Source organism: Sebastes fasciatus, chromosome 14 (genome assembly GCF_043250625.1).
Source record: "Sebastes fasciatus isolate fSebFas1 chromosome 14, fSebFas1.pri, whole genome shotgun sequence".
NCBI classification, from domain to species: domain Eukaryota; kingdom Metazoa; phylum Chordata; class Actinopteri; order Perciformes; family Sebastidae; genus Sebastes; species Sebastes fasciatus.
Window position 1 is genome coordinate 21,423,891 of NC_133808.1, and position 23,307 is coordinate 21,447,197.

The 23,307-nt window shown below is 39.0% G+C and overlaps 1 protein-coding gene across 2 annotated transcripts in view; it reads left to right on the forward strand.

Annotated features, from left to right (window-relative positions):
- Positions 1–12,209: 12,209 nt before the first annotated feature.
- The window catches only part of LOC141782851 (polyprenol dehydrogenase), a 32,465-nt gene continuing 21,367 nt past the window's right edge, over positions 12,210–23,307 (forward strand). Inside the window, exons 1-2 of one of the 2 annotated variants that reach the window (XM_074659657.1) lie at positions 12,210–12,420; positions 14,449–14,556. In XM_074659657.1, coding sequence (XP_074515758.1) covers positions 12,315–12,420; positions 14,449–14,556 — 214 coding nt within the window. In that variant the 5' untranslated portion in view covers positions 12,210–12,314. The remainder of the gene's footprint in view (positions 12,421–14,448; positions 14,557–23,307) is intronic. The other variant, XM_074659658.1, reaches the window with a different exon arrangement.

Below are 23,307 nucleotides of genomic sequence, written 5' to 3' on the forward strand. Positions count from 1 at the left end.
GGCATTTTTTCTTTTTTTTACATCCAACGAGATAACGAGAGGATTATCTCTATTGGCTCCTGTGCGTCTTATTCCTATAATCTGTTTTTTGTGCCATGTTTTTGGACTCCTTATCGTGAATACACTGCGCTAATGCTTTTACGCATGGCGCATTCATATTCCACCGTGACATCAGAGAGCTTGTCCAACATGCTATGTCCAATCTTATAGTTCAGGAAAGATGCTCTTACATTGAGGCTACTTTTACACACACACACACACACACACACACACACACACACACACACACGCACACACACACACACACACACACACACACACACACACACACTCTCAGCATCTATTGGCCAAGCTTAATGAAGGGACTTCTCAATATTGCAGGCACGTTGGATTCCCTTCATGCTGTCACATGCTCCATAAAGCTATTAAAACATGTGAGATATGACATGATGAAATTTTTTTCATCTGGTGGCTCAAAGCAATTTTGTTTTTTCATCTCCAGAAAACCCAGAACCAGGAAAATTAACAAATTGTGCTCGTTCTAAAGTGGTTAATGTGAAGGACACACCAAGGACATGATGCTTTTTTAATGCTTTTTAGGACATTTAAGCAGGCGCATGCACACCAACACCCAATTTATCAAGAGTCAAATCATCCTATTTAGGTTCCTGTGAATCTTTATGAAATAAATGTATGTTACACATGTAACATGTACTTGATGTAACGTGAGGATGGCCTTTTTACAGAGGAAAAAGCGTGACTTATGAGTCCCTTATAAGATATTGCTGATTGCTGAATGATATTGGCTGACTGCAGTTCACACTTAGCCACCTTTTTAAAGGAACGCCACATCCACCTTAAACACCTCAGAGGATTTAAAGAGTCGAGCATTTCCCATCTTTCTCACTCACAGAGAAAGTGCAAATTTAGGCTTAAAATCTTTAAACCTTCTTATTTTGAGCTACGGGCGCCACGATATTTAAAAATCCATGCTGGATGCAGCCGTGAGGAAGGAACCCCGCAGCCTCCTAAACTGTTGTGTGTTTCTCCTGCGGAGAAAAAGGAGAGAAGTCTGGTGGGATGGGAGATGCCCTCTTTGACCGCACTACAAAATGATTCCTGTCAGCCATGAGTAGATATGCAACACACACACACTCAACACACACACACACACACACACACACAAACAGAGGCTGTAAATGACAGTCCAGACTCTATCAGCCCCAGTAATGACATAAAGAGTGAGAGCAAAAAGGGATACGACAACTGCTTCAACTGTTGGTGTCTGTCTGTTTAAACCGGTGCCCTGGATTGTCTCTGTGTGTGTGTGTGTGTGTGTGTGTGTGTGTGTGTGTGTGTGTGTGTGTGTGTGTTAAGGTGGAAAGAAGGGAAAAAAGCTGTGTTTGAGCGACTGTTTGTGCAGTTTGTTAGAGAAGAAAGGCAGTGTGTGTGTGTGTGTGTGTGTGTCAGCGTGGGAGGGGGTTAAACACTGACATGCTCCAGAATGACAGATGAAAAAAAAGTGGAGCAGGGAAGGCTCAGAGGGACTCAGCATGGGAGACAGGTGTGTGAGTGTGTGTGTGTGTGTGTATGTGTGTGTGCCTTTGCATGCATACATGAGCATGACTGAAATTCACTCAAGTTTATTGAAAATGTTTTCCTTCATTAAATACATGTGTAAATATTGCAGTGTGCTAACTGTGTAATGGTCTGTACCTGTGACCTAAAAAGTTAATTAAACCATAATTGTAATCATTCACACATTGAGGACATTTGTTAAAATTACACTGAACACATTTTACTATAATTTTTCCAACTTTTACTGCTCTAGAAGTATTTCTTTTCCAACACGTTCTCATCTCAACTTGTCACATACCGGTTAGCCCCCTTGGTGTCACTTTATTTTTGGCATCAAAACCACTATAGTTAGGTTTAGGAAAAAAACAACAACATGGTTGGACCTTAAAATTACTACGTTTGTACAGTGAAAATGACACTGAACGTTGTGAACAGGGGACACGAACGCACAGCTGATTGTAACGTGACGCACGGGACACAAACAGCGGTCTTCTGGATGAAAGCCTTGTGTTTGTTGGACCCATCCACCTCCCCTGCCGCCTGCCCTGTGTGTCTTTTCGCTCTATACGTCACCACACTCCCGGTGCACTTTCTTGGAGCCTTTACTGTTGCTGCACATTGTAGTTAATGGATTGCCTTATATGTCTCACACCGGCGCTAACGGGTGACTTGTGCGGTCGGACCAAACGCAGATGGTCGTGACAAAGCCTCGGTATTTGACACCCTGGGAATGAGAACGGGCTGGTTTTTTTTCATGTTTTCCGGTTATCTTTTTTTGTCATAACTCAAATACAAGTAATTTATCCCACAAACACAGCATAGAAATACCAGGTGTTATGCTTCTATATGTGGGAGGCAGGCAGCCACCGTTCTTTCAGAGTGTTTGCATGTTAATACACCTTGATAGATCCAAACTCTATTGAGATTGAAGTCATAAAATATGTAGGGATAAAAGTAAATTATTGAAGCCCGAGGCAGTGGAGAGGGGATTTGTTATCCCATTCTGGCCTCACAATGTTTATAAACTGTACATGACAAAGTGTGTGTGTATTGCCTTCATAAATATAGATATCACAGTTCCCCATCATCAAACTATAAATGTGACTGTAAAGGTCAGGATTTTCTATTCGGGTTGCTGAGATGTGGCGTTTAAAAGGGACATATCGTGCTCATTTCCAGGTTCATATTTGTATTTTATGGTTCTCGAGCTGAGGGCGATATATTATAATGCGGCCGATATATTATAATGAGCCTGCATGGGACATAGGAAGGGGAGCCAAATCTGAATGGCTTGAATCACATGTTTTCTGATTTAGGCAGCCCACAAAAAACTGACTGGGTTGTCTTATTTCACAATTTGTGATTTGATAGGCTCTCCAGATACTGAAATGTATGAGCACAAGCACTGGAAAAGTGAGTTTTTCATGAAGTGTCCCCTTTAAGGTCAGAGCAGAGCTGCATCAACATCTGACGGTGAAAGAAACACATTCAATAATGCTTTTCTTTGGCATTCATTGTGAATAATTCATACTTTTGTATATTTCCATTTTCAATATTATGACCTTCAAGTGTTGAACAGATGCAAATAGGCCTATTTAGCATACTGATGGTTAATTTAGCTGCTCTGTCCTTAACAAGAACATATACAAATTCTAGCTCCAAAATAATGAAAATATCATATACTTGCCTAATGAAATTATGAAAAACTTACAAAAAGAAATCAGAAAACCTAAAAAGTTGCAGTATTTCGAATGGATGCTAATTAAACTTTAACAATACAGCGTCTTGATCTATGTGAGCTCATTTCTTACTTGGAGGTCAGAGGTCAGGGTCAATAGTACTGGAGCTGGAGGGTCAGTGTCTCGCTCAAGGGCACTTCAGTGTGGATACTTAATGGCAAAGACACTTGAACATGGCTCGTTAAGTAAAATCAGGGTCTCCATGGTTACTGTATGTAACATGCTATTTAAACAGTAGTTAAACAATAGTTAAACAAGGTTGAAATATTAATTGCGCTCCCAGTAGACTGCTTTTCCCTTAAGGATACTCTGCTTTTCACCAGGTAACACCCATAATAGCCTTTGCATGATTTAAATAATGTAATGGGTAATTTAAAAAAATGACCTATTTTAGACAGTTTCAATACTATCACAATAATGAGCAGCTTATATGATATTTGAAATGTTTGAAAGATGTTTTAAAAGGGTTTAAATATTGTGCAAAGTGAAGTAGGAAAATAAATTAAGGATGGTGTGGTTGTGAAATGTAAATTGTAAAGCAAATGTAAAGTATATATTAATTAAAAAAAGAGTAAATGGATTTGAATTGAAGTTAAATTCTTATTATTGTCATTTTTGGGTTCAGTTTTTGTGCTTGTTTCTCTGTTTCGAAGACCCTCTAGTGACAACATTCATCCTCCTAGACCCTAATCCAATTCCTAACCTCGTAGCTGTGTGATCATTCAAGTGAATCGCATTTAATTAATTGAGTTAACATTTATGAATTTCATTATTACCTTGAGGTTAAGTTTGTTTGTTTGTCTGTTAGTGAGCAGGATATCTCAAAAACCTGTTCTGACTGTAATGAAATCTTGCAGAGAGTTAGACCAACGAATTAGAGACCAGCATTGGGAACAGATCCATGTCCATGTCCAGAAATTTTAACAAGGCTCTCTTAACATTGTGAGCGTTTTTACCTTTTCACATGAGCTACTGCACTGGGACAAGTACCCCATAGTTGTGGTATCACTGTTTGTATTCTAATACATATCCAGAAGCAGATTAAAATTTCTAAACGTTTTCTCTCATTAATAAATTTAGATTGTCCAGCCTCAGTGGAGGTACTCACTTCTTAGTGGAGCCCGAGGACAGAGGACAGACTGGTATTCAGATATTCATGCTTTGATAGTGCAGATTTTTGAGGATGAACTCGCACTTTTTCTCTCGCTGCAATGCACACTTGTTGTGATTTTTGGATTTTCTCACCCATCATCATGCCTGGGGCGTCCTGTTGCACTTCATCCCCCTTGTCTCTCTTTTCTCTTTTTCAAACAGCCAGTCCTAATAGCCAGTGCTATCAACCAGTGCTCTCATCAAGGCAAACAACTCCCCCAAAAAACACTTTAAAAAGCCTCCCTAGCCTCCCTTAAGCTAATCCTTATTCCAACCAAGTTTGAATCCTCAATGAAGCTTGGTAAGGTTGACCTGACGTCACAATTACGCCCTCACTCTGAAGGTCTAAAACACAAATTGGCTCTCAGAAAGAAAGAAGCACTACACACACACGCACACACACACACACACACACACACACACACACACACACACACACACACACACACACACACACACACACACACACACACACACACACCTCAAAGCCATAAAAATAGATTGTGAGTGACTCAGCCGTTATGTAAAGTCCATCTCTGATAGGGCCGCCTGGGGCTGTTTATGTCAGTTTAGCTTGACGGCGCTGGAGCTGAGGTGACACGTGTCTGCTGTGTCCGAGTTTCAATACACACTCAGACACACACACACACACACACACACACTTTTCCCTGAATATGCGTGCGAGCCTCTCCTCCCCTCTCACTCTTCCTTCCTTTTTCCTCCTCTAAGCCGACATTCCCCAGCGTGTGTCCCCCGATGGATAAAGATGTGATACAGTCAGCGTAATGGACTCCCTCCAGCCCAAACAGCGTACATTATTAGCACTTCAGCGCTGCAGACTGGGAGGGGAAACACCCAGTTAGACATGAATCACATCCGCCATCCCTCCGGCCAGGTGGACAGTTCAATCAATACTGGTAAACATGAGCAAACCAGGACTTGACTCTAGAGCATTAGCTTGTTGTTGTCTTCATTAAACATCAGATCTGGTCCTGTCTGTATCGTAAAACAGATGTGATGTTTGATTTTATATTTATCATCTGCATGGTTTCTTATAGGAAAACTTGAACTTGTATTAATTATAATGTTTTAATCATCTTCCATGCAAATATGTTTCCTCTTATTAACCTGCACCAACTTTTCCCTCCTCACTATGAAATTTATGTGGAGTGTTTTTGAATAATTGGGAAGGTCTTAGTTTAATATTCATTCATTCATTTAAATATCTAAATTCAGTGTTGTTTGCCACCCAATAACCCACACCGGTCCAGCTCTCATCTGCTGTGGCTGAAGGTGGGTGAAGGATATGAATATTAGTGGAGACTTTGTATTAAATGCTGTAATGATTTTACTGTCATACCACTAATAGAGGTCAAGGGACCACTTTGAAAATCGCCATGCCAATTTTCCCTCGACAAAATTTAGCCTAACTATAGAGCGTTATTTAGCCTCCTGGATAATGGATTCCTTAGGTTTTCTAGTTCCATATTATACCAGTACCTTCACTCTAGCTTTAAGACTTTAAGAGTAATTGTCGGCAGTCCCGCGGGTCTCAGAAGGTTCGATAATTATTTTTTCAGGGGTGCTGAGAGGATTTATGTGTGCCCCTAAAAAGAGTTTAAAATTGGCACTGTTCAGGAGGGTGATATCTGATTTAATTTTCTTTGACACAATCACACACCCGCAACAAAACGTGTGAGTGTGTGTGTGTTTATGTGACTGCATGACTGAGCTGAGGCATCGGTGCTGTCGGGTTAAACAGAGGTGTAGGTGAAGGGCTTGGAGCCAACGAAGCAAAACACACACACACATCATCTTAAAGTCTCGCTGTGTGCACACAGCCCTGCAGTAAGAGACAGAAAGAGAGAAAAAAAAGCAGAGGGAGACAGAAAGTGAGAGAGCGAGAGACGAAAGAGTCTCCTTACAGTCCTGTCTTAGTGACAACAGGTTTTAGACAGAAACAGAAGCACACACACTGACTCACACACTGTTAAATTAAATGTGTTGAATACGGTGTGTCTATGTTTGTGTGAGTGTGTGTGTGTGTGTGTTGCACGGAGTTAATGACAGACTTAATTGGTGCAGGCAAATATCCCTCCCACTGCTCCTCATTCTACATGTACTAATGGAAAGGATCCACTCCCTGAAGACAGTGAGGAGGAGCAGGGATGTATTTGATGAACACACACGCGCGCAGACACAGATTTTTCTCCCAACATGATGAATTAATAGCACACACAACTTGCATGCATAATACTGAAATGTCTGCACAATAATGCATCTACAGACACATGAAAATAGAGATTTTTTTTATACATTTTGAGGTAAATATTGGGATAATTTGGCAGTAATTCCAAATAGGTTACTTGCTAATTATCACCTAATTACCATGAAATTTGTGGACCTGTAAAATGAAGTGTTACCTTTCCTCCTCTTTTTCAAACAAACAAAACACGGCGACATGATTCACATACTTTACATCAACAGTGATATCCTGTTTCTTCACCTTCTTCACACTTACAGCACGTACAGACAGGCAAACACCTGCTGCTGTTCACACGCACCAGATATACTCACACAGACACACAGACACACAGACTGTTGTGCTTCAGACTGCAAAACAAGGCATCCCCCATGGGTTTGTCTTTCTTACATGACACAAGAACATGCGCTGTCTCATTAGGGGCTGGGCACGGTGTATCCTGCAGCTTTGGCTCAGTTTCTGAGTCCATCCTTGATCGTGTGCCTCTCTGACGGAGGAGACGTATCAGGGAAAGCTCTGAGAGAGGCAGCAGCTCAAACTAGGTGAGAAAAAGACAGCATCAATTCACACACGCTGTTGCACTTTGGAGCCCAAATTGCCCAAAACATACCCGGAAAATCCCCTCCCTTCACAAAATGACACTTCACCTGCCGTCTCCCCGGGGCGGCAGCTGATCAGTAACAAAAGCAAAAGTGTTAAGGAACAGCGTGTCAAAAACATCCTATTTGAAAACTGGCATTTTCTGCTAAAAATACCCAACAACCTCTACCTTCTCTTCTCCCCAGGAATAAATCTATGGGAAACATGAAACAAAGATTACATTTTAACTGGCAGCACACACACACACACACACACACACACACACACACACACACACACAGAGAGAGAGATCCTGTAGAGCTCTTGTCAGCCGGGATTTACAAAATAAGACAAGTCTGGCTTTGCAGCCAGCCAGTGGCTGTCATATAAGACTAGGTGACTGTTGGTTGGAGCTATTCTGATGCTGTTCAAATGTTATTTACATCACACACCCTCCTGTCATGTCCAGTTCCCAGCATGTCTCCTGTGCGCACGTCTTCATTTGTGTGTGTTTGTGTGTGTGTGTGTGTGTGTGTAAAAGGACTGTCTCCCTGATGTCCCATCATCCCAAATAATCATCCCATAGTCATGCGTGAGATGCGATTTTCGTTAAACAATAGCAGGCCAGCTCGCCTCGCTGACCCCCCAACCTCTCATGCTGCGGCAGAACAAACACACACGTCCTCTCAGCTTGCTTTAACAGCGACACATGCACGTTTAAATACACACACAGCCTCCGTGGCTCAGCCTCCGTCAGGGTGACGGCGGTGGTGATGAGTCAGTCTCTTTATGTTGCTGCTCATTTAACCGCCTCCTAAGCAGACTTTAATAACTGAGGCCAACTGCTTGTCAGCACAGCCTGACCTTAACTATTGGATAGTGGGCAAGACGCAGACTAATACTAATGATTTCCCTGCCAAAAGAATAAAAGGAAGTGATTGTGAGTGCCCCAGACCTATCTTTAACAGAAATGATTGTAATTTAGTTGAGAAGAAGGACATGGAGAGTTTGGTGGCCTACTTTGAGTGCCAGTGATAATGCAGCTGCCCTGCTACCCAAACACACTCCATCACAGCAGTAGACGTCTGTTCACATCTGTGTTGTATAAACTAGAACGTAGCTCCTATATTGTGTTATTGTGTGTGTGTGGTAAAGATAATGATGTTCTGATTTTGTCTCGTTCTTTTGGGCCAAACATTTCAGTCCTGTGGTGTGAGATAATCACCTGTCAATCAAATGCTGCCTGTCCTTTAGTGTTTTTTTGTTGGATTTTCTGTTGAATTCTTTGTCTGTCCAAACATTGTGGCTGTTACTGCTCAAGTTCCACTTCAATCCACCTTGTTTATTGTTGAATAGGATGCATACTATACTTTACAGTATAGTGGGAAGTACTCATATCCCTTACTAAAGTAAAGGTACCATGCGAACATGTAAAAATACTCCATTACAGGTAAAAGTGCCAGATTCAAAATCCTAATTAAGTGAAAGGACAGAAGTATTCAGCAAAATGTACTTAAAGCATCAAAAATAAAAGTACTTGTCATGCAGAAAATATAATATAAATAATATTGCAGCTGGTTATGGTGTGCCAAATTTTAAATACTTAACTGCTGCAGCTTAATCTACAATAATATATCAGAATTTATTGATTGCTTCAGATTATTAATACAGTAGATAAATCTGTAAAGTAACTAAAGCTATCAGATGAATGTAAAGGTACAATATTTCCCTGAGATCTAGTGGAGTAGAAGTATAAAGTAGCAGAAAATATAAATACTCAAGTAAAGTACAAGTACCTCAAAATTGTACTTAAGTAGTTGAGGTAATGTACTTAGTTATATTACATCACAAGCTTTTGTGGCAGGCGATTCCAAGCTTTTGAACGGTTGTGTAGATTCATTATTAATCAATTTCCACCATTAACATTGTGCTGTGAAGGTGACGCAGTGCTGCAGGTGTCCTTGGTATTTCGAAGAGGCTGAAATAAACATGCATTCATCTTGAAAAGGTTGAATGACAACGTTGCTCTTTTAATCAATCTCTGGTTGCCTCATCAATTACACGCATTGGGGCATTCATGTAGCTACTTTCAGCTGAGCTGTTGCTCAAAAAGAGGTGGATGAATGAATTTCATTAATTTTATAAAACCCCAACCATTCAGCAAATATTTACAAGGATGCTCTCATAAGTGGCTTTAATTGGTTACTCTTTGTATTTGATATCGCTGCTCGTGTAATTAAACATTTCCATTTAGGTTGTAACAAGTCTTTTAGCATCTTGGCAAATCACTCCAGCACTGAAACAGCTGAGAATCACTGTTCTCCAACAAACTCGACTGCAGAAAATGCGACAAGCCTCCAAAGATAAAATTATTAAATTATAAAAAAATGTCATCTTGGCATTTAAGCCCAGTAAAATGGGCCAAGATGTTCAGTAGGCAGGGTGTATTATTGGTACTGATTGGAAGTCATAGTGTGTGACATGAAGTGTCAGTATTATCTCTGGAAGTGGGAAATGAGTTCTCTCTGTTACTGAAGCTGTAATCAACACTCTTCTGATTCGTGCTAGACATTTTTATATGAAATTATATTAACTTAATCTAATACATGTAGATATACATGCAATAAACTAGTGATGCTGAAAGTGGGGTGTGGGGACCCTCAGGGGGAGCATGAAGTAATTTGTTATAAATTATAAAATTGTGTATCATTAAAATGTGCATATCTCCAGATGGGGACTATTTACGCCAATAAGACAAGCATATTATGTTTATTACTCCCGTCCACATTAGCTTTGTGCCAATAGAAACTCTTATACGATTGTGACACATCACGTCAATGAATCAGTCACTCAAGGCGCAACGAACATGAAGTATTTCGGTTGAAAAGTGTTAGAATACAAATAGTTCCAATGTCATCTAAGAGTACAAATGGTAGTAAGCATTATGCTTAATCAAAGTTACGATTATGAGGGGGTCCTTGGAAAAATGTCTTCCCTTTAAGGGTTCCCTAAGAACCCCTGCAATAAACTAGTTACATGCATCATGTAGCATATGTTATTTCTTTAGGGAAAACTTTGTGCTGATTAACTCGTAAAATCAGTGATTCACAGCTTAAGTCCTATCTGACTAATTATCACAGCAGCACGACTAGCCTCTAATAAGAGTAGGCGGGTGAGATGGACTCAAGTGATCCCAGGAGAGGAAACCCTAACATCCACCAGTGCAGCTGGAGAGCTGCAGACAGGAGCTGCACTGCTCCAGAAACATGTTCTCAAAGCCTATCCTGGGAAATTACGGATCATAGTAGAGTGTGTCATGCCTCTGTCGTGTGTGACCTCTCCGGCAGCAGTTAATGAGAGTCAGTTTAGCTGAAGGGAGCAATATGCTGGATGGATCTACAGTACAGAGAAGGGTCATACGGCACATCAAGCAGCAGCAACGAGTCCCCTCCATCATACACTAATCCCACCTCTACTGATAGCCTTAAGTGATGGATAGCTGCAATAGATACGCCTTTTTCAAGGTCAACTAGTCAGTGAGCTGTCAGGACAATTAGTCAATCTCAAGGAGCAGCATGCGTCTCAAGTAGCATGCATCATATGGTTACCAGTAGAGAAAAGGCTAGCATTAAGCACAGTCACATTCTTTGGTGATAGGTCAACCTGTACTTGACCCAGGTGTGCGCAGTTTGTTTGACAGCAAACACAGCTCCGTGATGACAGCCTTCCCTGCTTTCATCATAGCCATTGGATAAAAGCCAGATTTTGAGAAAAGCGTCTGTCCTGCAGTGGTTTGACTCTTGAAAACTAGAGCCAATGAAAATGTGAGGACATCGTCTCATTATGTGGGACAACAACAGCTGGGATAAAAATGTTGTGCAGTCCCTCATAAAGTGGGACATTTATTATCAAAAGAGCCATTTTAGGCAAAAAAAAAAAGAAGAAACAAATCTGTCTGGAGCCACAAGACATTTGAGCATTGTGATGAAGGTAACACAGTTTATAGTCTAAGTATAAAGTATATAAGTGTAATGCAGTGAGGGCCAAAGAGCAAATGTACTATGAAGTATTAGGGCCACATTGAGGGAAAAGTCATCTGAGATTTCCAGAATAAAGTCATAATATTACGAGAATAAAGTCATAACTTTACGAGAAAAAAAGTCGTAATATAATGAGAATAAAGTCATAACTTTACGAGAAAAGAGTCGTAGTATTACGAGAATAAAGTCATAACTTTACGAGAAAAAAAGTCGTAATATTACGAGAATAAAGTCATAACTTTAAGAGAAAAAAAAGTCGTAATATTACGAGAATAAATTCATAACTTTACGAGAAAAAAAAGTCGTAATATAATGAGAATAAAGTCATAACTTTACGAGAAAAGAGTCGTAGTATTACGAGAATAAAGTCATAACTTTACGAGAAAAAAAAGTCGTAATATTACGAGAATAAAGTCATAACTTTACGAGAAAAAAGAAAACACGTAAAATTACTACTTTATAATATTATGACTTTATTCTCGAAATCTCAGATTAATTTATTTTCCTCAATGTGGCTTTAATACTCCGTCGTACCATAGACCTACAACAATGATAAATAAAAATGAAAATGTAAACAAAAAAACAGTTATTCATTTCCACAAATTTCTTTAAAAACCCACAGGGAGCCACTGGAGAGGAGCTATAGAGTCGCATGTGGCTCCAGAGCTGCAGGTTGCTGACCCCTGAGCTAGCTAATGGGGATCATTTTCAAATAAATAAATAAATAAGAAAAAAGCAATTTTTTTAATTCAGTGTGAATGGGTTTCAAAATAGACTGACTTGCTAACCACTATCTGTCTGTTGTAAATATTCATTGAAAGGTACGACAAGGAGGGAAGCAAGGATGGCCTGAATCTTCATATTGGGACGCGTCCCATAGACCGAGCTGCACTCTTTACCGTCCTCTGCTCCTCCTCTGCTCCATGACTACACCACTCACTGTGTTGACACAACCAGGCAGAGATGCTATCCGCTATCCGGTCTCACCTTCTTCCAATTATCAGACTTTACCTGCTGGGTTTTAAGGTGCTGTTGGTCCAGCTGTTCAGCGGACCTTTCAGGTTGCCAGGTTGGTTCATCTCTCAACAAGTTATGGTGCAATCATCTCACCGTTAACGTTAATGCTAGCTGAGTTAGCTGGATTAAAGAGATGTATAAAAGTCAAAACATGAGAGAAAGAAAGGGTTGTGTTGTGTATTATCAATGCCGAATTCACCCGAAGAGCTTAATAGTTTGTAATCTTCTCAAATTATGTTCTTGAATGAGTCTACATTTGACAGCCATTGATGTTTGTTTAAATTAACACTTTTTATAACGCAGTTTGGTGTATACAGGCAGAGAATGAAATGATCACCTGCCACCTGCCAGATAACAGGTAAATGTTGGCTGTGGTCACCTGCCACCATGACAGACAGGTTTTCCTTATTTTAAGAAATATTATTTTTAAAAAGCAATACTAAAGCCTAAATTAAATATATGGTAACACTTTATTTTACATATCCACAAATTTCATGGTAATTAGATGATAATAAGCAAGTATTTGACATTTCTTTGGAATTACTGCAAAAATTACCCCAATATTTACCTCAACATTTATCAAAAATGATTTTGTTATAAACATTATTTAATAATTATATTCCTCTATTTCTCAATAGCTGATATTTAATACATTTCCAGGAAAAGAATACAAAGTTAATTGATCTGCTTTATTTTCATGTCTGCTGGTAAATTGATGATAATTAGCAAATAACTTATTTTAAATTTCTTTAAAAACTTACTGAATCATGACATTAGCTACCAGGTTATATTTGTGTAGACAATAAGTCACACAATGGTGAGATCAGAAGTGTCTTCTATTAGTTTTGGTTTTCCACATCCGATGAAGAGCAGCCGCTTCTCAAGCCTAAGTGCCCAATTAAACCATTATATGCTATTTTATCATGTAATTATTAAATTATGTTTATAATAAAGTAATTTTTGATAGATTTTGAGGTAAATATTTGGGTAATTTGGCAGTAATTCCAAAGAAATTTCAAATAGGTAACTTGCTGATTATCAATTACCATGAAATTTGCAGACCTGTAAAATGAAGTATTACCAAATATAGTCATGCATTAAGGTTACATGATATATTCCATAATTCTACAGTCTGGTACCACTGACTCAGTGTTTACAATTTTAAAGTGTTCTACCTAGATTTCAGAAGTGACAGACAAACAAAATATGAGTGGCTGGTAGAAATGTTCAGTGACCTGTCACAGTGGCAGGTGAGGAAAAAGGTTAATTTCAGACCCTGTATACAGGTACAGAACATATGATCAGCTACAGGCTTGATTGACAGTCCACCAGGACTATCAACCAATGAATACAGTATATTGCTAAAAGAAAAGTGCAGTGTAGCTATTCAGAATTGTACACCAGTTGTGCACTCAATAGATACTGTTCCAGGAGTTATAAACAGGACTTTTATAGGAATATTTTGATATTTTGTGTAGTTGGAGATGATTAAATTAACACTAGGTCAACAGTCAGACATGCTTTACAAATCACTTTGTGTTTGATTGGCATTAATTGTTATTAACTGTGATGCAAACTTGACTAGTATTTGTAAAAAAAAGCATAATACACTCAGTTATTCATGCTCATCGTCATATACATACATGAAAACAAACAAGACAAAATGATCATCATTTTGCTGATTAAAGAAAAAAGAGGGGAAAAAAGAAAGTGTGTGGGTATTGTCTATGGCCTGCAAAAAATTATGTGTCCTATATAAAGCTTATTTTGGATTACATTACGGAGGACATATATTATAACAAAGTTATTATTTTTTTCTAGTAAGCCAGCCAGGAGTCCCCCCAAAAATATCTATTTTAAGGACACTATATAAGCAACACTGTAAGAAGTGAAGGGAAATGATTATACAGTACCATAGGAATGTAAAACCCCAGATAAAGTCCATCTGAGTGTGACGGACCATCTACAGGTTTCACTACAGGGACTTCCCATGTCTTGAAATAGCGGCCCGTCTTGAAGCGGCGTCCTTATCAAGTGACATTCTCCCTGATATCTGCGTGTCCTCTTCTGCCTCCGCCAGTGATGCCCAGACAAGATGGCAAGGTTGCCATAGTGACAGGAGGAGGCAGGGGAATCGGCTATGAGGTAGTCCGCCACATGGCCAGGCTGGGGGCGCATGTTATCATAGGTACAGTATCAAGCACCACACCACTGACACGCAAACACGACTAAGGGCAGGAGGTACAACTTTTTAACAGGACGGACGCATAGTAAAACACGAAACAATGATAACAATCTTTATATTTGTATTGTCTTTCAAAATCACAAAGTGCAATTTTACACAGTAGACTTGATGCTTTGATAAGCGACATGATTATTCTGAATTTGTATCACATAAAAATAAATTTATCACCACAGAGTGCAGATTGTGTCCCGGTCAGAGTCCCCTTCGCATAGCAGCAAACATGACAAAGCAATCTGTCAAAGCGGTTGTGCATGCAGATGCAAAACTGATGGCAGAATTGAGCCTCGTCTCGTCACAGATAATGACGCTTCAATCACCGCTAAACAGGCTGAGATTAGTTTCGCCCAGTTGTGCAGCAGTAATACGGAGAGAAGTGAGGCAGGGTGAGCAGAGGACACCTAACTGATGGGATGACTTTTAGAAAGTAACACAAAAGTAAGATGATGAATAAAGGGATTTCCTTTCTTGTTGAGCGACAAGTTACGACAACTTTAGGAGAGCAATGAGCAATTATTAATGCATGACTTTTTTCAAATTAACTTCTAGAAACTGGTCCCGATTACACAGAATCGCTGTGGGTTTCACCATTTTTTAGGGCTCACGATTAATCGCAAGTTAATTGCACATTTTTCATCAGTTGAAAATGTACCTTAAAGGGAGATTTGTCAAGTATTTAATACTCTTATCAGCATAGAAGTGGGTAAATATGCTTGCTTTATGCAAATGTATGTATATATTTATTATTGGAAATCAATAAACAACACAAAACATTCACAAATATTGTCCAGAAACCCTCACAGGTACTGCATTTAGCATAAAAAATATGCTCAAATTATGACATGGCAAACTGCAGCCCAACAGGTAACAACAGCTGTCAGTGTGTCAGTGTGCTGACTTGACTATGACTTGCCACAAACTGCATGTGATTATCATAAAGTGGGCATGTCTGTAAAGGGGAGACTCGTGGGGACCCATAGAACCCATTTTCATTCACATATCTTGAGGTCAGAGGTCAAGGGACCACTTTGAAAATGGCCATGACAGTTTTTCCTCGCCAAAATTTAGCATAAGTTTGGAGTGTTATTTAGCCTCCTTTGCATGGTTGGTACTAATTGATTCCTTAGGTTTTCTAGTTTCATATGATGCCAGTATCTTCACTCTAGCTTTAAACTGAGCCGGCTACAGTGTAAAAAGTTGCATTAATGTGTTAAATAAATTAGTGGCATTAAAATGAACTTGCGTTAATGCGTTATTATCGCCTTAACTTTGACAGCCCTATTATTTTTTTATTATTACACTATTTTCTACCTGAAAACTGTTGCCAGCGAGGCCTGTGGAAATTCTAAGTGGTGAATATCTCACACTGTACAACGGAAATAAAAACTATCTGCATGGCTGGATCCCAAAAGGGTTGAGTGGGAAGACACAGTACATCTTTTAGCTGAATGGAGTTGGATCCATGATTCATGCTGGTTGGCTACTAAACTATAGATGTATCTCCTTATAATAAAGCATATTGTACAGTGAACAAAACCACATATCATATTAAAGACATCCTCTGTGTGCGCCTACTTAAAAGCCTGTCTCTGTCAAGAGATCCTTAATTAGTATCAGACGGTCAACAGCGCCTTCAGATGCTTCTTGACACCCCGTTGATCCGTCTTAAGATTTGGAAAAACATCAAAACTGCTTGTTTTTCATCGTTAGAATATATGTGTGATGCTCCACTGTGAGACGATGTAAAGACTTTTTGAGCTCCGCTGGGATTAAAAGGTTCTTATCAAACCAAGTGTTAAATGCAAATTTAGGATTATGGGAGGCTTTTTTTTGTTGTTGCATAAAACAGGATCTGGTATTGTTCCATTTATTATTTAGTTTGCAGATAAATGCAATACAACCAAGTCTTGTGAAAGAAGTGTCTGCTTTCATACTGTGGTTTCTTTTAGCATCTATGTGAAACTCATCATTCTATCATTCTACTGTGCACAGACACAGAAATACAAATTAAGTATATACAAAGTTTAAGTATGAATTTTTAATCATGGTGAAAATGTGTTATAAAATAGGCAAGAGCATTTATTTCAAATTCATAAAGAAATTCAAATTAATTTAGCTGCTGCCATCAAAAGATACGAAAAACAGATAAAAACCAAGAGCATGTACAGTATGTATATGCAGCCTGTTATGCAGTGAAAGGCACATTAATGCCATGTGAATGGCATTTTAGAACGCACAATAAGAACGCCCTTCTTGGTTTTGGCATGTCATATGTACGCAATGTAGACAGTATCGACTGCAATGTAAACGCAGCAGCATAAATATGCTACGCTCAGAGCTAGTGATGTAGAATAAGAAGCGGGAAAGACCGATTATGGCGGATTGGGAAGTTGTTGGGTCCAACAAACACACGACTTTTAATCAGGAGACTGCTGTTTTGTTTTGTAGGTTACGTTTGTGACGTGTTACTTATGTTACGTTGTTTCCGTGCATATTTTACTTAGTTTCCTTACCTATTTTAAGCCCATCCATGATGTTTTTCCTAAACCTAACTAAGTAGTTTTGTTGCCTGAACCTAACGGCAGATGTTACCGTAGTTTTGTTGCGTGGTGCACAAAGGACACGCAAAAAGGTTAAAATGTTTTCTCATGATACGTGGAATGTCCTTGTAATGTCGTGCTCTTTATACGTCTTCCTGTGAGACTGTGTTGGTATGTGTGTGTGTGTGTGTGTGTGTGTACTGTATATAGAATCAGCTGTATGAATTAATTTCCATTGTCCATAATGTCTATCTATACATCTCTCTTCCTTCCTTGAAGTGCCATCAAGTAGCTACTTACCAAGGTGATGTTCTACATCGATCACTCACTCATCTTGTATCCCTGCAGCCACTCGCTAAAATATGTTGATCACTACACCTCTGATGTCTTTTTAATGTGATGCAGTTCAAGGCTCCGTCTGTGATTAACGGTTCAGCCGCTTCACACACTCCAGCGTTTTGTTGAGCCCTCTGACTCCGGGCTCTGAAGTGAACCGTTTGTTGCACATTGATGAATCTGTAAATAGGCCTCTTTTTGACCCGAGATCATGTTTTTCTCTCAAACCGAGTCTCTGTCATATCTACGCTTGTTGTTGTCGTTGATAACAGATCACTGTTGCTGTTGGATCATTTTGTATTCTGGGTGTGATGTTGTTGCCAGTGAGCTGAGGCAAAGTTTCCCCGGAGCAGTAATTTTCAATGCTGATGAATGGTGTGTGCACAAGAGTTAGTTGGAAAGTCTGTTTAGCTTCGCAGGTTATCTGTGGCCATTTGTTATGTGGTGTTGCGAATACGGAAGATAAATCCCCCTCTTAAGGAGAGGCATTATCTCTCAGCTACTTTTGGCTGAAACAGGCTTTTTTGCACAGAAGCGAACATGCACTGGGGTTGTTCGGAGACGTTTGCACGGCCGTTTCTTTCGTACTTCCACATACAACTCGTATAACATTTACTTTTTTTGACACCCTGGTCGTCACGACATGTTAAGATTCAGGGTGTGTGTGCATCGGGTCCTCTGAAACCTACTGTTACACGCAATGTTTCTCTGTATCCACAGAGACATTTGCGTGTATCTTTGCAGAAGCGTAATTTCCAGTTTTATCTGCAGAAATGATCTGGTCAATGGTGGGACTTTGCAGCCCACCTTAACCCTTAGGACACTAGTGTGTGCTTTTGCATAAATGTAAACATTAAAATATTATCACAGTAACAATCCTATGAAAAAAACAACAGTGATTTGTCAAGCAACACTTTGGTAAACAACTGCACAACAACCATTCATCTGATCTGTTGCCGTAACAGACCGAATCCTAATCTGCCCGACAGCGTGCGAAGCTGTTTATATCCTGATCAGTTAGTTTGTCTCCGTGGCAGAGACACAGGGGTGGTAGGATGGCATCCTGTTTAATTGTTTGTATTGTTGTGCTTTGTTCTTTTTGTCTGGAGGGTTATGTTGTGAGGAAGTGCAGTTTCCTTTTCATCTAAGATTTCTCCCAGCAACGCTCCACAACTGGCAGCTGAGCTAACTGCCATTAGCATCTCCTCAAATGTTCACTCCTGTGGGGCTTAATGTCGTTTTCTGCTGCTTCCATTACTCTAACAACAAGTTTTATTCTCTGTTTGTAGTCTACAGTTACTGGGTTTGGACCTGTAGGTGGGCAGAGAGTGTTTCACTTGTTACAGGTATTTTACATTTTATATTCTGGAGAAATACCCACTTGAAACTGAATTTAGATGACAGAGATGTTGTAGGGTAAGGTGCCCAGGTGAAACACCTGTATTTGTAATAATTGCAACTCCTATTTGGTCAAACAAACATTATATTTTCCATTTTTGGGGGGGCATGAAATCATGTTTTTTTACTAATGCTTTTACTTTATTTTTCTCCCCAGTGGGCTTGGGCATAAATTGTATAAAAGAATAAATAACATATAAATCTGAAGCTGCAAATTAATGCAATTACAACAGAGAGGTGCAGCAGAGAAAAAGGTAGAACAACTTAACTTACTGAGTGTGATTGTGGTCCGTATCTGTTTCTTCCTACAGATTATTCACACGTCTTTAAAGAAATTGATTTCATGGTGCGTAATAACAGCCTGTGCACCACTGCACAACAGTCTGAAATTGAAAGATAAATCTGAGCTGTAATAGTGGCTGTATATTTATTTATGCGTAAAGATAAAAAGACAAAAAAATAATTGACAACTATTTTGATAATTGATTAATCGTTTGCTCTCTTTGTCTTATTCAAGAGGAAACTGAATATTTTAACTTTTTTTCTTTTAATGGAGCTTATTTACCTCCTCACCGTTGGTAATGTGAAAGTGGATTGAAGCCAAGTTGTATAAATAAAATGTGGGAGGAAGGATTGCACATATAATGATGCCTCTTGCATATTTAATTTCACCCAAGGGCGTTTCGTTTTGACATGGGTGGGGGACACATATTAAACGGATGTGTCAAACATTTTAAGTATTAATCTTGGATAACGAGCAATTTTATGACATCATCTTGCACTTTAGAAAGTAAATGCCATCAATTGATTAACTGAGAAAATAATCAGCTGACTGAACGGCGTACGCACGTTACCAACATAGTCTGATAATGCTTTTAGAGACATCCCCAATACCATTTTTGGGCTTCGATGCTTCGGTGGGAAATACTCAAACTTAATTTGAAGCTTCACGGCGCAGCAGGTTGACATGTTCTTCTGTCTGTCTGTCTCCATCTCCCCCGTTTCAGCGCCCAGGACAGTGCCGCTGCCGCATTACTGAACACACATGCACCTCTAGACACAACAAACAGTGATATCCGTCGAAGAATAACTAAAAATAATTCATGTTGAATATGAATAATGAATAATGTTGTGGGATTATGCCTTATTTCATGGGCTATTTTGGGATATATACTTCATTATTACATACTTTTATAATAAAATAACAGAAAAACGAAGCATTTGAATACTGATTTGGAGGTTGATTACCATGGCAACAGTCGATACTTCGAAGCTTCGAAGCAGCCCTAAATACTTTATACCTGTTAATATCACAGCTGCTTGACTGTGTAGAGTCAAGACAGCGAGCAGAGGGGAGTATGCGGAGGAAACGAGGTGTTAAGCGTTCCAGTTAGACCAGAACCACGATAAGTAACAGGCATTTGAGTTGACAATGATGATTACCGACAGGGACCTATTCAAAAACTGACCATATACGGTGAAAATATTCCCTTTTTTTTGCCCTAAATTTTTCCACTGCAGTATCTGATCACCCCCAAGTTGCCGCGCACGGAGCAGCAGTATGTTTCCATGCTCTTGTCTTAGCTTCCAGGGTCAGACTGCGTTTTCCATTCAGTTCACGAACCTCAAAACTTTGAAGAAAACTCTGCTTTATTCATTCGGAGTGTATACCGCAATGTCAGAGTATCCTTGGAGACGGTTCGAGCAGAACATAAATGAGACTTGAGCCCTGTGTGTGATTGCACACACAAAATCAATAGATGAAGAACTTTTTAAGTGAAGTGTCTGTTGTCTAATCCTATCTGCATTGAAGCTGATCCCACAGGACTCTGAGTGTATCTCCATTTCAAACACCCCCACCGCCTCTCGAGATAATTCATGAAGTGAGAATATTTATGGTGAAGTGGATCCCTCTCTGGTAATGGAGTGGATACATATTTCAGGTGGAGCGGTAGCATAGTGCTCGCGTGTGGAGAGTTTATGGTTTGAGCTGTCAAATACAGTTGGATATTAACCAGCGTGCAATTGCGCTTCAAGTGTTTTTGAGATTTTTAATTAAAGTGGTGTCTTTTGGAGTGTTTTTAAGATAAGATAATGACATTTGGAAAATGGATTATTTGCAGCTGCAATGAATGAATTGGAATGAGTAGAATGACTGGAAAGATATGAATTATAGCATTCATGCATGTCGTGCATATCAACACCAGTAGATCCTTCCAAGAAAAAGAATGAAAATAAATGAATGAAGAAAATCTCCAACTAGGGATGCACCGATCCAACTTTCCCCAATACCGATACCTGGGCTTTGGGTATCAATTAATATTAATAATTAATAAGCTGTATGCTTCACTGTGTGGGAGTGACTGGCAACATAAGGCCTGACTTAAACATTGATGTCCTAACTTTATAAAATAAAATGTAACAAATAAATACATAGATATAAATTTACTGAATTGTTCTTTATTATTAGAATAATAAATCGTACACCAGCAACTTCGTAAAAAAATCTTAAAAATTAACAGGAATTACAATTCAGGTGTCAACCTTTTTAATGCGGCAACAAATTGGTCAAAATTTAAACAGGAATTCAAATTCCAGTTCATTTTCAATATCCAATTCGGTATCGGTGCATCCCGATCTCAAACTGTAAACTGCAATAGCTAATGTGCAGTATGAATGTCTTTCTTCTTGAGTAATTGAATATAATAAGCTTTATTTTTTGTCAAACATGGACACAATAGTCATTGTGGACTTAAGATGAGATCAATGATGTAACAAGGTCATTTCGATGCATCAGCGTTTGAAAAAGTTACTCACCTAAATATCAAAACAAGACTTTGTGTTTTCATTCTGCTAATTTGACATAATATTTTAATTCCCAGACGAGGTACTTTGCAATTCAGATATCTTAAATTTAAAATCAATATCTACAGATTTCTCGTCTCCGTCTGTCTCCTAATCTGAGCCAACGTCCCACATTTCATAAAGTCATGAATGAATGCCGATGCCAGAAACAGCCATTAAAGTGCTGTTAAATTAGCTTTATATAACACATTGTGTTATGTGGGCTTGATGAATTAGACTCATAAAGGAAATCATCTTTGTCCTTTTGAAACTCTACATTATTGCATTTGCTATAGCGGAGGAAAAAGTCTCTGGAGGCCAAATGTGTTACATGACACTTGATGAAATTTATCAGAGAAGTCAGTCACGCTGCTGTGATGGGTGTTTTCCAGTCCTATTAAATAAGAAGTGTACAGATTTACCAGATTGTGCACATCCTTTTACACCAATAAGCCAGGTCTGTAAGTGATGAGAAATTGACGCCTTCTTAAACTGTCCCACACCGAGAATGGGTAGCAGAAAAATAAAAAAAGGTCAGAACTAGCCAGGCTTAACACAGCTCTCTGCCCTGCAATTTTTTTTTTTTTATCTTTACAAATATGATAGCCTATTTTCTAAATAAAATGTTTATATATATATATATTTTTTATTATTATTATTTATTTATTTATTGTTTATTCTGGATTATTATTATTATTATTATTAGTAGTAGTATTATCATCTTTTAAATTGTGTTGTATGGGTATGTTGTGCTTTTTAAAATTTGTATTATCATTATGTACCATGTATCTGTTTTTTCTTGTCTTTATTGTGTGTACATACAGTATGTCACTGAATATTTCATACAGTATTGTACCACTTATATGGATATGTATGGAACAACTGTTGTTTTTCAAGAAAGAGCTCCAACACGTAACTCAACTGTTGCATTTGCAGGTTAAACCAGATGAACTGTATGAATTTACTGGTGTCTCCAGCTCTCTAATTAACACTGACATGAGATTAATATTGAATTTATCACAGGTGCGAGTATCATTTTCCAAGTACGAGGCGCATGTCAGGACTTTCTTACTCTGTGTCGCGCTCAGTTTATCCATTTGTTCAGCTGCAGCAAGATTATTTAAGTGAATTAATTAGGTTACATTTTTAACCCCCAGCCCAAAATATTTAGTAGGCAAATTGATACCTTGGGGCGCATTTTTAATCAGCGGCTATTTTAATGGGGAGCTTTGACCGAAAGCAATTGTGCAGAAATGTGTATTTAATGATATGCAGCGTTCTCAGTGACTTTTGGTCCATTAAGCAGAGAAGCCTGTTGAAGAGCAACTATTCGTCTAAAAGTATTTATTGTTGCGAGATCGCTGTGATAACTTCCTGTTCGTGTGAACCCGGCGACACCCAGAAGAGCCGCATCTTTCACCGCAGTGCATCAGGGTAAATGATGCTGTGCCCTTGAAAAAGGCCTGCGTGATAATCCAAGATTAGTGTGTCTGTCTGTCTGTGTGCGTGTGCAGAGAGAAAATTAGAGTGTGTATGTAGGCTATTTGTGTGTATGAGTTTGGGTAAAAAGAGAGTTTGT